This window comes from Saccostrea echinata, unplaced genomic scaffold (genome assembly GCF_033153115.1).
Source record: "Saccostrea echinata isolate AGI-Se365-2 ecotype Australia unplaced genomic scaffold, CSIRO_AGI_Sech_v1 ptg000012l, whole genome shotgun sequence".
Taxonomy (NCBI): domain Eukaryota; kingdom Metazoa; phylum Mollusca; class Bivalvia; order Ostreida; family Ostreidae; genus Saccostrea; species Saccostrea echinata.
Window position 1 is genome coordinate 7,554,671 of NW_026889761.1, and position 16,880 is coordinate 7,571,550.

General features: G+C 32.4%; 1 protein-coding gene across 3 annotated transcripts in view; it reads left to right on the forward strand.

The window, feature by feature from the left end:
- The window catches only part of LOC133185886 (transcription initiation protein SPT3 homolog), an 89,584-nt gene that overhangs the window by 70,002 nt on the left and 2,702 nt on the right, over window positions 1–16,880 (forward strand). For all 3 annotated transcript variants that reach the window (XM_061321178.1, XM_061321179.1, XM_061321177.1), the window contains 7 exons: window positions 1,051–1,137; window positions 9,058–9,226; window positions 9,643–9,704; window positions 10,645–10,720; window positions 11,065–11,186; window positions 15,422–15,589; window positions 16,293–16,400. In XM_061321178.1, coding sequence (XP_061177162.1) covers window positions 1,051–1,137; window positions 9,058–9,226; window positions 9,643–9,704; window positions 10,645–10,720; window positions 11,065–11,186; window positions 15,422–15,589; window positions 16,293–16,400 — 792 coding nt within the window. The remainder of the gene's footprint in view (window positions 1–1,050; window positions 1,138–9,057; window positions 9,227–9,642; window positions 9,705–10,644; window positions 10,721–11,064; window positions 11,187–15,421; window positions 15,590–16,292; window positions 16,401–16,880) is intronic.

Genomic DNA, 16,880 nt, shown 5'->3' on the forward strand with positions numbered 1-16,880 from the left:
GGTAAACCATCATCAACCTTTGATAGATGGTTTTAAAGATGGCCAATGCTGCTTCTGATTGCAGCTCTCACTATGTAAAAAGTTAGTATCCTGCCAATTGTAGAATAATTAATATTCATTTTTTGTGTTCTGTTAATTTAAGTCAGATTTACTCTTTTGATTTAATCCATATAAAAACTCAATTTGTAATCGCAAAAGGCCACTATAGGATCAAAATTTTACAAGGGAATATATTGGGGGCAGGATTCTTTAAAAAAATCTTTTTTTTTAAGGAATAGCAGCACTGAGGTGACTCAGGTGAGCTTTGTGGCCATAAGTCCTCTTACTATGTTGTGAGTTTGGGTCTAATTGTCAAGATCGCACATTTATAATTTATTACTGAAATACTTTGATGATAAAGAGTATAATCATTATGATTTAAATTCTTTTAACAATAATTAAAGTATCCTTTGAGCAGTAAATGAAGTTACAGAGGTAATTCATAAGTGTCTTTGAGACAACATAGATATAAATAACACTCAAAGTATAAATTAAAGAACACAAAAATGTATATGAAAAGAAGAAATTTGAGCCCTGCAGAATCTTCACATCTTTCAAGAAAATTTCATGATTTCATATGGAAAAACTTTAATTTGTACCTTAAAGGTTAATACTAATGTTTCAGTTAGTGATCACCATTTAAGTACATCCTTCAGGTGATCTGTATTAAGATCTGTATTTAGTCATGATCGTTGCAACATGCCTTGCTTTGCTGCCTCCTGTTGTGAATAGTTATATCAAATACATGCACTGAATTTTTGGAATAATCTCCATGAATACAGGAATTGTTTATCATTATGCCCCTGGCCATTAAATCTCTTTTTTTTAAAGTAATGTCATGCTACAAAAAATTATAGTTAATTTAATATAGAGGCCCAAAAAAAATTTGGGCGGAGATTATGGTAGTACTAATTGTAGTGTTACTATATATATATATATATATATATATATATATATATATATATATATATATATATATATATATATATATATATATAATTTTAATTGCAGCTTCTTCAAGCAGCAGATGTGGCCTCATCAAGAAATGGGCGTTTTATTGGACTTGAAGACATTCTTTTTCTTCTTCGGAAAGATAAAGTAAGCATCAAACACCAGATCCAAATCATCACAGGGAATTCATCTAATTAAAAAAAAAATCCAAATCATCACAGGGAATTTATCTAAAAAAAAAAATCCATATTTCAAGTTAATGAATTTAGAAAACATGGGTAAGACTTATGGAATAACATTAGATGTGAGCATAATATACTCTGTAATTTTTTTTTCCAAAAGTTGTATTAAAAGAGTCATGTAGATAGTTACAACCTACTCTTAACCAACAATTTTGTGAATAACTTTTCTTCTGTCTTAATTGGCAAGACAGAAAAGTACTATCAAAAACCATTTATACCTAGAGGTTATTACACATATATACATATAGCAAAATCAAGGTATTGGTAACATGAGAATACTGACAAAAACTCAAATAAATAATATACAATTATGGACTCTTTCGATGGTGAATATGGTTTGTTATTCACCAGAAAAATATCAATATTGACCGAGGTGAAGCCGAGGTCAATATTGATATTTTTCTGGTGAATAACAAACCATATTCACCACCGAAAGAGTCCATAAATGTTTTATTATATAGTCAGGATTTGAATGAATAAGACATTGAAGGCTGCATGACGACTCCATTTTCATTAACGAACTTCTGTCGTAGAAAATTTTTTAAAAATGTCCAGATTATAACTTATAACTTCCGTGTTTTCCTTTTTGCTGTGTGTAAGACATTGAAATGTTTGGAAAATAATCCTACGAGAAATTTGCCTTAAAGTTTTCCTGCTCAGATATACAGCATATACAGCTGGCTCTGGCCATTGCAACCATTGTTTTCAACGTTGTTTTAGGTATTGATTGTGACGTCACAATGCCGCTGCACGCGCACTGACCCTCCGGTGAATACGGCTTCAAATCCAGTGAATATGTAGTATTATGAACTGTTTGCATTTGTATAGATTATATAGGGACTATTTTTTAGACTACATAATAATAGAAATTATTCACATTTACTGAAAACTGCTGAATTGAAAACACCTCTCGCAGTTAGGCTGTACTGGTTATAGATTACAGAGCTCACCTTGACAAATGTTAACTCTATAAGTAAGGGAAAATCCCACACTAAACTAATACTATAGAAGTGTGCCTCACTAGATGCAACATTTATGCAATTTTGGTCTGATAAGACTTTCTGTAACTTAGGAATGGACTTGTTCTAACTTTAAACTAGTCACTCATCAAGAAAATTTAATGCAAGTCAAATCCAGCATCTATAGCAAGTTTGAAAGAGTTTATCAATTGATGCATCATTCATACAAGTTTGGTCTAGGTAGGGCTTGAAGCCACACTGGAATGATTCTGTTCCAAAAACTTTAACCTGCTTTATATTAACATACCTTACTTGACGTTGCATCAAAGTCTCCCCCGGATTTTACAGCTGTCCAAGTCCAAGTCGTGTGACCTTAATGGTAATTGGAACATGGTGAAATTTTTCAGTATTGTTGCATAATGACTCAATTTTATAGATATGTCTTCTGTTTGCTTTAATCATGTCACAATAAAATTTTAGAAAGAAATTCCGCAAACTTTTGGACCAACCCTCGTAAACTGTTAAATATCCATGTCTGTATTTATTAATTAGGGCTTTTCGACTTTTGGCGAAAAGCCCTATTGTTTTCGTCTTGTTTTATTATTATTATTATTATTATTATACCTAACACTTTTACGTTTCGGATTTAAAGAAAACCTTTGGTTATATGTATTTTATGATAAAACCGTCAGATAGCATATCTAAATGTCTCCCGTATGTAAGGTTTTGTACTTCCGGAAACGTCACTTCCGGTATTTACAAGTAGAAAACTAAGATTTCTTTAGGAGCTTAAAAAAAATCTTATTTTTCATGGAAATTCATTCAAATTTTAGGAATAGATTCTTCAAAGTAAATCCTACAAAAAAGTTAGCGACAGCGATATTGTACCTATAACACATTTTTGTGTTATAAGACTCCAAAGTTAGGAAAAGGGGGGATGGAAATTTAAAAATTGAAAAACTATGTAGGAAAAATATTTTGAAGATTACAAATTGTTACAATTGAATGATAAAACATGTGCTGTAAGTTTCAAGTCAATCCAAGCGTAACTTCCGGTTTTATGAGTCTCCAAACATTGTCTATGGAAGTTTCTATGTTAAATTGAAATCACGCATGTTCCATTATCTCAAAAAGGAAGCAAGCAATTCTTGTAATATTTAAGTGAAATATTTATTTTTATTATACTTTCATGTTAAATACTAAAATCTGATTGGTTTAGACGCATTTGACAATCCGTAATATTACCCTCAGCGTTAGCAACACACTTGGCAACGGGTAACATTACGAAAATATCACATGCGTTCAAATCATGCGCGTACGGTTCACCGTAGAATTCTCAAAACGTCGGTTGTGCGTTTGAAAGAAGCAGAATAAGCGACGTCAATAAAAGCTTGCGTCCGATGTAGCTTACTTGAAAACAACAAACGACAGACGAAACATCCTTGCGAGTGCAAACTTTAGATGACAAAGGACTTTTTGAGTAGCAAACAAACAATAAAGAGGTTGGTTAATCTTTTCCGAAGCTTTCTTATTGAGAAAAATAGAAGCGGGGAGTTTGTAAGCTTTCCAAGCGTGAACTTAACGACGATCTCGGAATTTTTTTTATGACACCCGAAATCAATAAGACATTCAGTATAATAAAATAAATAGTGCACGTTTTTGAGGGTAACAGTTGAAATTGACACCCCTCGGAAAACCATTGTCAACCCCCGCTGACGCGTCGGTTGACAATGGTTTTCCTTGGGGTGTCAATTTCAACTGTTAACCTCAAAAACGTGCACTATTTATATATTACATTGTCTTTAGTTGATTAGGTGATGAAAAGAGAATATCAAAAAATTAGGGATTTTTAGGGGCCAGTACAAAAAAACACTTTTTTCCCTGTAACTTTTTCATTTGTTAACCAATCTTCAAACTGATTTCGGTTTTGAATTTAGCATGAAGAGTTCCATTTAAAAATTATGGTCCGTGGGGTCACTTTCTGACCCCTTATAGGAGTTTTAGAGAATTGAAAAATAGTAAAAATTAGCAATTTCAGAAATAATCAAGTAAGAGTTATCTCCTTTTGTACAACTGTTAAATGCCCTACATACTCTTTAGGATTCCATTTTAGTAAGAATCTGAAAAGTACTTCCGGTTTTATTAGTCTCCTAAAAATGTCTATGGAAGTTTCTATGTTAAATTGGAATCACGCATGTTCCATTATTTCAGAAAGGAAGCAAGCAATTCTTGTAATATTTGAGAAGAACACTTCTTTTAACATTGTCTTCAAGTGATTAGGTGATGAGAAGAAAATTTAAAAAAATTAGGGATTTTTAGGGGCCAAAACAAAAAACACTTTTTTCCCTGTAACTTTTTTATTTTTTAACAAATCTTCAAACTGATTTCGGTTTTGAATTAGGATTAAAGAGTACAATTTAAAAATTATGGTCCGTGGGGTCACTTTCTGAACCCTTATAGGAGTTACAGAGGACTGAAATAATGTAATTTTTATTTATTTCAAAAATAATGGAGTAAGAGTTATCTCCCTTTGCACATCTATTGGCAGGCTTACATACTCTTTAGGTTTCAAGTTTGGTATGCATATGACAAGCACTTTCGGTTTTATGAATCTCTAAATTTGTCTATGGGAGTTCCCATGTTAAATGGAAAAATGCACATGTCACGATATCTCTTCAACTAAATAAGATATTCTTGTGAAAATTGAGTGATATAATGACTTTGATATTATTTCAACCCCTATAGGGCCTGAATATAAAATTCTGAAAAATAAGGGATTTCAAGGGGCTTATATTGAAAACAGATTTTCCCATGTAACATTTTTATTTCTCAATAAATTTTTGAACAGTTTTCGGTTCTGAGTTCAGCATAAAGGGTACAATTTGAAAATTATGGTCCATGGGGTCACTTTTCGACCCCTTATAGGTGTTTTAGAGACCTGAAATATAGTAACTTTTAGTAATTTTCAAAATAACATTGTAAGAGTTACCTCCCTCTGCAGAGCTCTAGTGAGAATTACATACTCTTTAGGTTTCCATTTTTAAAAGCTCCTGAAGACTTGATCCGATTTGATAATTCTTTTTATTTTTTTCATTTTGTTAGAGTTATCGCTCTTTAAGGTCCTTATGATTTTAAGCGTCGAAAAGCCCTCCGTTTTTGTTGAACGACAAAAAAGGTCTAGTTGTTTTTTAAAATTATTCTTTCAATGTAGAGTGAATTTACAAAAATATTCATTAAGTCACAGATTTTTTTATAATTTGAGAAACTTTTTCTGCAATTTAAGTTTTACAATTACTTGTACCACAATATGGAGATTCCTAAATATATTCAATGAACTTATCATCACATACTTTTGCACTGATGAAATAAAATTACTTGCTTTCATTGGAGTACATGTTAAAATTTTTGATAACAAGGCCAATCAGAATTCATGCTATAGCAATTCTAGATGTCTGTAGACAAATATCATTTTGCAGTATTAAGTACTCAGTGACACATGAAATAAGGAATTTACAGTAAAAGTCAGTGTACTAAGTTCATATCAAATCAGACATACTCTCAAGTTCTGTTGATGCACTTTGGGGTGAGGATATGTAATTACTTTTAGGATGAGTTTTGTATAATTATGCATTTTGGGGTGTGCAATTTTAAATGCAATCGAAAATTTGAAAAATATGCACTATATTATAAGAGTGTTTAAAATTTAAACAATAAAATGCTTTCTTTGGTTGTTAGTACGAGAATTAATGTCGCAGCTGTTGCAGAAAAAAAACATAACCCGCGTAAGCGGGTTATGTAAATTTTTTTCTGCAATAGCTGCGACATTAATTCCCGTACTAACAAACAAAGGAAGTCATTTTATTGTTTATATTTATATCTGTATAAAAAAAACAATCAAAGTATTATTAAACATGTTAAATATTGTATTATAGAAGTGTATGTCATTGTATGTATAATTGATGGAACAGCCTTTGCTGAAGAAATCTATGCAGGTGGCTTGCTTAGTGTTGTTTACTCAGTGATAAACGGCAATGGGTTACTTAAGAAATAAAGGAAATAATATTCAATGGATGTAAATATATGATAATTAAAGCATGGCGAGAGGAAAATTTGTCCCATAGGTTGACATAAAATCGAAACACAATGAAATACTGTGATACTTTGAATTGTAATTAAAAAAACTGTACTCATTCTGGGTTGCTAAGGCCTCCAGAGGGTGATAATTTGAAGAAGAAAATTCAAATTCTCCAACTGAACTTGTTCAATATTTTAATCAAACTTGAGCTTCTTGTACTTTAAAAAGGGATGCTTACTCAGCCTTTCTAAGAATTTTATTGACAAGATGTATCTGATGTAAGTGAATGAAAACTGAAAAATTTCAAACATATGCTACCTTGTGCTCTGTATTTAGCAGCATAATATGAAAAAAATCTATGAAACTTAAATTAAAAAATGAGGACAATCTGAAATTAAATAAGACAATGACCTTCCTGCCTTTATGTGTGCTAGCTATTACATAAAATCAATACTCATTTTTCAAAAAGGATTAACCAGACATGTTAGATTATAAGCCACTGGGAATTCCAGGTTTTGAGAAAAAGTTTTGAAAAAGAAGCTTATTTTTACAAATTGAATAATACAGGTGTGTTGCAGTATAATGATCTACTTTCTGCTACAGCATAAATGCTATTTGTTAAAATTAATTTCTTTTTATACTTCTGAATGAATGTAAGTGACATGCTGTTTTATGCTTATCTTCTGCTGGTTCCGTGGGGATTAATTTTGACCATAATAATTAGTCGATTATAATTGCAAGCAGAAGTCATATTGATTCTGTTTCTGATAGATACAGCTGTTGTATTTAAATATTTTAGCATTAATTTTTAATTTCTAGGATTGCAGTTCAAGTAATAAGCTGAAATTAAATAGTCTGAAGTAGTTTCAGGATAAGACAAGTTTTATGGTACAGTGAAAATTATATAATACATTAGTTATTATGTCAAAGAGATATTTCTTTGAAGTTACGTAGAGGCAAACTGTAAAATAAATTAATTAGAGTTAAAACCATTAAGTTCTGCATATCAATTCAACAGGAATGACTTCTTTAAGGTTACTCTGCATCCATACAGAAAATTGAAATATGATTTACATAGTCACGATCTCAGGTTTCTTTTCTGTTTGCGGAGGACTGTTCAGGATATAATTATTTCTTATAGCAGCACCTGAATGAATGATTCACATTTCTTTTTTTTCTTTTTCCTCCCACCAGAAGTCATGTAATATCTGTAAAGATTAAGATATTGAATTTATTCATGATTTTGTGGGTGCTTATTTCTAATTATATTGATATCACAGTGGTGGTTGGAAAAGAAAAACTGTAATTTGCCTGCAACACATGCTGTCATTTTCGTCTTACGAAAGTAATTTTCCTCCTCTGCCACCATGTCATTGTATAAAAGATGAATATAGTACAAACTAATTGAAAGACCTGGATTTTTTTTTCTTTTTAAATTTTTTTGGCAAATTACATGTGTGAAGAGAGCAAAGAAATTTTCTAATGGTAGCTTTTGAATTGAGAATTTGCAGGCTAAAAATCTGAAAGAATCAGTGCTTGTTTAACTGATACCACACACTGGTAACCAAATCATTCAGTATTGTAGACCATATAGTTCTTGGTAACCCTGTTTCACATGTATCAGAGACTAGAATATCACCAAGAGGTCAATTAACAAACCACATGCCATTGAAATACAGAATTTACCTTGTATTTCTTGCTAGATTATGAAGCAAAATCTGGTCTTTGAATTGCCCATCCATCAGTGCATCTAGAAGCCTCTTGAGGGACCAAAGCATGATATTCTAACTGTAATTTAATCATAATGCCACTGCTACTTTTTATTCTGATCATCTCATATCAAATGCAATTAAATTAAGATAGCATTTTTCAAAAACTGTCATTTGTCAATGGCTTAACCAAGCTCTGATCTTGAAGTTGGTAAATGAAAAGTTTGTCAGTGTTAAAGATGACCCATTCTGAACTTAAAGCCTCAAACATGTGGTAGATAAATCAAGGTGAGATATTGTTTCAAATATTACCTTTGCCTTGACATTTACATGGAAAATGCAACTTTTCATGTAGAACTGCCTTTTAATTTGTTTGAGAGGCACGTACATTAGAGATGTTTCAAATGCTAACATTGTGCTGATGAGGTTAATAGTGAGCACGACAAGCTCTTACAGCAATGCCTGGGTGAAGAAAAAATTCAGACTGTGCACTTTGATTGAAATGAAATTTTTTATGGCAGACCTCGGGACCCACAATTCTTTGCAATTTGCATCTCGCTGCAAACTACTTTCTTGCGGTAACAACAAAAGTTCACCAAAAAAAGAAAGAAACTCACATTTCATTGGTTATTGCAGATAGATACTAGTATTGATTAAACATTCTTTGTTTATGAATTTACGCTTTTCAGACTTTGTTATGGGAATCGGAAATACAACTAACATCATAGTCTAGACCTTCCAAATATCTCATAAGTTTTGAAGAGATGGATCTTAAGTTAAAAGTGAATAGGTGTCCAGTAAATATATAATACACAACTGTGCTCGCCCCAACAGTTGCACCATCAACATTTTATTGACCTTGACCACAGACAATTTTAAATATTGGTAAAATAAAACATATATATTTCCAGTTACAATGACCCGGCAGTTATCTGATATCCGAAATGATCAGGATCTTGACTGTGAAACTGAAACATGTCTATTTTATTTTAGGAGGGGATTGGATGGGGGTGAAATGGCAATTTTGTAACTTGTTATTCTCAAATTAATTCTGTTATGAAATTAATTTGACATTTTTGAAGGTGAAGTTGAGACGTCTTTTGCGGTATATGGGTGTGAAGGATCAGCGCTCTATGGCAATGAAGGGTGTTGAGGAGGGAGAGGAGGATCAAGGGGGAGAAAAAGTCGCCCAACCGGTGAAAACACGACTCAAAATGTGCTACAACTACCTAAGTTCCATTGATGCCACAGGTGTCTGACCTAACTTTAATTTCTAGTGACTATCAATAAAGAAGTGTATGGAAGCATGGGTGAAATGTTTATGAGATAAAGACATATATACATGTAGACATTACTGCTGAAAGTAAAGGAAGGATACTGTGGTATTGTTTTAAGAATAATTTTTCTGCAATGTTAAAAAAATCTAGTATTAATGTAGTTGGTGAGTGTTGCATGTTTGATGAGAAATGAGTGATGAGTAATTGTTACCTAGTAATAGCTTACTTCCTGTCAGTATTGTTGACATACATTAATTCTATTGTGATTTTGCAGAAAACACACACAAAATGGTGTTCATTTTATAAGGATACATAACATTGAATTTTTGGACTGAAAAAGGTAAAAGAAAAATTATGAAAATGAGATTGTTTTATCTTTGCATATTTTAGGAGAACTATTGGCTCTGTTTGAAGATGGAGGTACAGATGAAGTGAAGAGAGAGAGATTACTAGTTAGTATTGTGTTAATCTTTAGATTACTACATTCGAATCCTCAGAGATCTCAAACTTGATGGGAGAAAAAGCTTCAAGATATCTGAGGGTTCGAGATATGGGGGGTAAAATACTTAAGAAATATGTGGTCACTTCAACATATCCATGGTATTCAAGATATCCGTGTTTGAGATACCAAAGTTCTACTGTAGTTTGTTTTGTGACATTGAGCACACGGCTAGTGAGACCGGTCAACAGGGGATGTTTACTTCTTTATGGCACCTGATCAAGAGGTCCTTGTTTGCTCCTGATTTGTATTGTTTCAATGGACTTTTGAGCTTGAATACTTTTTGTTATCTCCATATTTCATCTGTACGTGAAGAGAAAGAGATTAGTACTTCGTATTATGTTAATCTATATGTAGTTAGTATTAATGTGTTAATCTATACAGACAATTGAAAAAAGATTACCTAGTAGAGCCAGTCATTGATAAAGCCACTTTTAAAGTGTGGGTCATCGATAAATTGAGGTACACCATGTTTTCCATTCAGTCCTTGGACAAAACTTGTATGGAGATGCAAGGAGGGATGTACAGTAATATTCAATGTTTGGATGATGCATGTTAATTTTTTCAAACTTAATGTATTTCAATTGAACAAGTTACAGTTTTTGGAGGATATTTATTACGTTGGTAACTTAAAACCTCCCTTGAATCAAACATTATTCATGGATGACACATCCAATTAAGGATGCATACAATGAATAGTCTTGCTTTAGATGCTAGGTTTTCTAAAGTGTACGTCTAAAACATTCTTCCAAAAGAATGAAGTTTTCATAGGTGGCTTGTTGAACATTTATTAGGTGGGATGCTGTGGCTCACTGGATAGGTGATATACATGAAATCTATGACAACCTATGTTTGTAGACAATGTTTATACAGGGATATTGTATGATTAACAGAGAGCAGAACTACAAACAAGATACATGGATCAGAAGCAATATATGGAATATGTTGAAGCCAGACAAGCCAGCTTTGGTATGTGTAATATTTACCTTATGTTTACAAATTGATGTCTTATACCAAATTTTTAAAATGTCAGATATTTCCACAGACCATCGAATTGCTTTAATTTGACAGATTTAAAAAAAAAATATTTTGATAATTAAGATTAAAGCTGATGGTCTGTGGATGGTTTGGCAAGTTTGACATTTTGACCCTTCATCCCAATGACACGTACCTCTTTATTGATACGTAACCTTGATCAACACTTTTCCTCTTGGATTATCAGAAAATTTTGATGAAATCTCATTAGGTGCAAAAAATTGCACAGAAATGAAGTGCAATGAACAGTAGATTTACCATGTCCTTTGTTATCACAGCTAGACGAAGCAAGGCCCAGCGCTTTAAGGACTGGTTACTGACTGGCATCACTATGGATCTCAAACCCAATCAACATGCCATGGAAATCATCAACTACTTTGCCTATGAAACAGTTGCTCAGGTAGATGATATGTTGTGTATAAGATATATATATATATATATATATATATATATATATATATATATATATATATATATATATATATATATATATATATATATATATATATATATGTATATATATATATATATATATATATGATATATTATATGTTGTGTTTTAAGAAGTTGAATGAGATGGTAAAATGTGATAATGTACCTAGTAATTAAGACATTTAAAAACATGGATGATGTTTATTCCATGCCCAGTTCTCCATGATCAGAAGGTCGTGTGTTTGAATCACAGCCACAACTGACCTAAGTCGATAAAAAATAGGTAGCAACTGTTTCTTCACCAAGCACTCGGCACTTTGAAGTGAAAGTTGTGGGTCTTTCAGATGAGACCTTAAAAACCAAGGCCCCTCATCACTGTAGGCATTGGCACAATAAAGAACCCTCACTGCTCAATGGCTCTGGTTGCCGAGAAAAGGTCTAAATTTGAAACCCATCACTGGTATTATGCATGGTGACGTCACTATATGAGTGAAAAATTGTCGAATGGGACGTAAAATAACATACAATCAATCAATACCATGCTCAATTGTTATCTGGCAGACATTTTAACCAAAAGCTGAAGAGAAATTTCTCATTAACACTTCCATGATTTTAAGGTATTCAAAGTATAATGACCATATCTTGTACCCGGCTAATAAACGAATGGTCCGATATTTTTCAGCATGGTAGCATTCTGAAGGTTTTATCAAATAAAATACTCCACCAAAGGAATTTACAAAATTTTTATTGTTGTCCAATTAATTGCACCTTCTTACATTTTCAACTTCTCAAAAAAAAAAAAAGAATTACTGAGCTAGTTTAACAAAACCTTCCATAGGACAATCAGTTGAAGGGCTCAGTGTTCAAATGAAGGGTAAAACTGTGAAACCCTCATTGTTTGTGGGGGATCAATGTTCGTGGATTTCGTGAGTCACACCCACGAATTTACATTCCAGCGATCCTTTATTTTGTAAACATATTGATTGATTGAACCACTATATAAACAAGTAACCCACAAAATTACATCCCCGCATACATAAACAAGTAAAATTTTGCTTGCCCATGAACATTGACCCCTCAAGAACTAAAATGATTCCACAATAGCTCTCTCCCAAGGAAAAAAAAATTAATGGCTAAAAATAAGGTGGTGTGATATAAACATTTTTTTTCAGTAACAACTAGGCCAGAAAAGATAACATATGAAAGCTTCCCTATATTTTGAATTCAATTGATTTTGGTTGGCTCAGTGAAAAATTTCTTAAAGATTGATTTTATAGTCCAAGGATGTGACTGCATGTATGGGTAAAAATAACAGTTTGAGGATAGTTTAGGTTTTAACTGGGCCAAGTCTAATTATTTCTTCCCAAGAGATTTTGATAAATTTTCTTGAATGAATTTTTACTATTATATTAATTGTTTTAAGATTAAATAATTGAATGTTTATCATCTCCACCAAATTTTCACATTTTTTCCATATTTTTTGTTTTTCTGTCCTAGTGATTTCTTTTTCAGACAAATACATGAAAGTTATTGTGAAAAGTCACCAAACTTAATTTCAAAATGTCGACCATCTGGGTTAAATCATCTAGGAATTTTTACAAAGTTTATTCTTTTTCAATCCCCAATACCTCTAAATTTGCCATATTGCGGTATATACATCGGTGCAGATGAATTATTTTGGTAAAAATAACAGAGTTTAGATTATGTTTCTTTTGATGTTTTGTGAACAGTTTTTAGTAAAACGTCCATGAACGTCTTGAATACAGAAGGGAGACATTCTTCATTCTTCAGCGTCATGCAATTTTTACAAAATCAGAAAACAATGATGTAGTTAGAGCCATTTCAGAATTTTTTCCTAATTATTGTCAGCACATTTTAAGGCCAAAAGAAGTTACAGTTAAATTGTAATTTTGTAATAAAATCACAATATTTAGGAAAGGTGTAATATTGCACCTATGATTGCATGAAATTAAAAAGCTGCACAAAATCATGCACATTCAAATTAGACTCGACCTCATTAATTGATTGCGTTGGTTAGATGTCTCCACTTTCATTGCATTTGGAGTCACGAGTACAAAGATATATTCACTCTTGCTAATAAAAGGTAACTGGTTTCCAGGCAATGACCTGAAAATTGTCTTTTTCTGGGATTTAAGACTTGCTACATTCATTTTATATGTCTGATTAAAAAAAAAAATCATTTCCTAAGTCTTAATCTTAAGGGATTTGGAAGCATAAGGCTGTGGTTATGTATGGATAATTGCATTTTCCAACAGTAGCAGGCAAGGGACTCATTCCACTCTGTAGGTTTAATTCTGCAAGGTTTTTTATTATCAGATTCTAAAAAGATGTTTTTACAAGATTTCAGCAATAAAAACATTTAACATTCTTTCTTTAAAAGGACTGCTTATCTATATTGATATATTTCAGTTAGAATGTTGAATTAAATACAGTTTAATATGTGATATGTATACTAGTCAGATAAAATTGGAGAATGATTCTGAAGTTAATTTTCTGCAAACAGTACTTAGTATGTACAGCATATGACATGCATGGCATGGCCCTGTCAGTGTGAAGTTCATGTAATGTTTACAATTATATTAATTTTTACTTCTCAACAGAAACTTCCGGAAAGTGCTAATGAATTCATTGCATATTCTTTGTTCTGGGTGTAACAGCTACCCAGCTGTAACAAGTTCATAGGTGGTTATATAACAATTATAGTCGAAAAAGCAATTCCCCAATCCCACAAGCTGATGTTACATAAGTAATGAGTACAATTTATTATGATGTGAAGAACTGCGTCATTATCCTGAATTCCTAAACTTTTTTTTTCAAAAATGGCCAAAAGTTTAGGGTGTTTTTCAATATTTTGCATAGATCATCAGGAGTCCAACCTGTGATCCAAAATGTTCAATTATATACCGGTAATGAAAGAACTGTTTCGGAAGATTATAATCCATGTTTTATTTTTTGGACTGAGGGGTAGGATCATATAATTTTATATGTTTGCTGCAGGTACTCAAGTACACCCATTTACTTCAAAATTCAAGAACTTTACAATTTTACCTGTTTTTCAATGCCTGGACTCTCAGAGGAAACTTTTTTTTAATGAAAGCACTAAGTCTGGATGTACTTTTATTGATGTTTGGAATGGGACATGGGGTATTGGTCAGTTAATTGGTACGGTGATAGACAGGGTTATTTTATGGATTAAGGTATACCTAGCTCTTTTACTCAGTGATATATAGGAGGAGTTGTAAACGAGATGGGTACCCCCAATATCACAGAAAGAAATGGTAATGTGTATGCCTTGCTATGGGAAAACCCAAATATGTGTCTGATCAGCACATAAAATAGGAGGTGCACGATGACACTAAGTAATTAAGATTCCGGGGAGTCTCATTAAATATTATTTTAGGAATGACTTTAGTTCTTGGCCAAATTATTTGAGTATAACCTGGTTTGGGTCAGTTTACACTTTATAATCCACGAAGCGGATTATAAATCAGCGTAAACTGACCCAAACCAGGTTATACTCAAATAATTTGGCCAAGAACTAAAGTCATTCCTTATAATTTAATTTTAAAATCATTAAATAACTATGGGTGTAAAATTTCGTTGCTTTTTATTAGTTCAAATTTGCCAATTTTGGAAATTTCCATGAATCCCAAGGACTGGAAATGAGAGGATTGTATGGATACAGAAGATTCAGCTGGTTGTTTGGGTGGGGGGGGGGGGGGGTCCCATACCAAACCAGATTATACAGAAATAATTTGTGTTCCTTTTTGGATATTAACCAATCAGAGGCTAGAATACAAACAAAAGTAAATTATTTAGTGGTATAGGAGGAGGTGTGGATAAAAGATGTATGTATAGCTGATGGACAGTTGGATGTTCATATGAACACCCCCATCACTATATACCATATAACGGGTTTTCTTTGCTTGTGTAAAATTTGGGGTTTTGCCTGCTCAAGGACATGCCAATAATTTTGGCATAATTTATTTTAGCGGACACAGGGTTTCAACTCTTTGAAGATGAACAATAAGAAGATTACTGAACATTTTAGTGATTAAAATTTTAGCGGGCTTCTATCAAAATAAGCCAAAATTAGCACCCCACTAAAATAACCCACTATAAGGTATCCCCTCTTTTCAAGTGGGCAGTATAAATATAAATCCTAAGCATTTTTTCAAACAGATAGTAGACATGGCTTTGCTAGTGAAGCAGGACAAGAAATCTGTTTATGGAAACCCAGTGCCAAGAAATGGACCCAATGTCTGCATTAATTACTACAATCAAATCTCCCTGGGGTCAGGTATCTCTGCCCCACCCTCCACCACTCAGGGATCAACTTCTCCTGTCCAGGTAAGAGGAGATTTCACCTGCAGAAGAGAAAAACAAATATCAATGTAAAAAATTCCATGGAGGTGTAGCTTAATTGAATTTATTAGATTTAGAATTCTTCAAAAAAAAAAAAATCCAAATGTAGTATCAGGTTATAAAGAAAAGGTGGGGATGCAAGCATAATTCAATAAATGTTTCATTATTTGGTCATATTTAAGAAATTATAAAGGGCATCTAATTGTCTTCAATTTTATAAATTAAAAAAAAAATCATATTAAAAAAGTTCTTATGATATGTAGCCTATGAATTTTTTTTAACTAAGTTTTTGGGAGATATATATTGCTATAGTTCTGAATCACACATCAAAATTCTGATTAACATTGCTTTTATTGTAATTCTTCATCTAAAAATAACATGCAATTAGTAGGAAATATTAGATCACATATTGTTTTATTACATCCAAGTCAGACATCAGAACAATAACCAATGTACACAGATTATATAGGAGCATGCAGGCATGACAAAAATAGTTAGGATTATTTCATTTTAGAGATTTACAGACTGTATGTTAAACAGATGATGATGTCCCATATATAGACTACTGTTTTAGAAGATGGATAATCTTGGTGACTACAATTCAAAATGTTCATTTTTTACTTGTTTACATATCATTTACAGGTGCTTTCCTTTCTTTCTTTGTTTAAATATTTAGCTTTTTTACCAGAGTCCTCCTGCCACTCCAACAACTCCTGGATCCACCCTCAGTTTGAGTTCCAGCTCTTCTTCTCTCAGTGCCTCACTCCCCAAACCAAAGAGTAAAAAACGCAAAAAGGTAAACAAACACGACTCAAATTCATTCTGTTTATATTCATCAAAATATGAGAACATGAGAAATTATGTCAATCATCAATCAGTATGCATTGACTTTAGACAATAACATACTACAAATGGTACTTAATTGGGTTTTCTTTGATGGGATTTCCTTGCCTTTCATAGACTGTAGATTCTTTATTTTACACTAGTAGTTAATATCACAAAATGACTCATGCAAGTCAATCACTAGAATTTCAATTGGCGGATGGACTGTTTACAGTAAAACTTGGTTGTAAGCAAAGTCCTGGGGACCATAAATACACTTCGCTATATTTGTAATATGTTATATCCATATAGCGAATTCATTAGTAAAAGTACATGTAACAAAGTCACAATATACATTTTCCTTCAAGTGAGACTACCAAATATGTTGTGGGAAGTATTGAATATAAAACATATAAAACGTATCTTGGGTTACTAAAGTTTTTTTGATAATCTG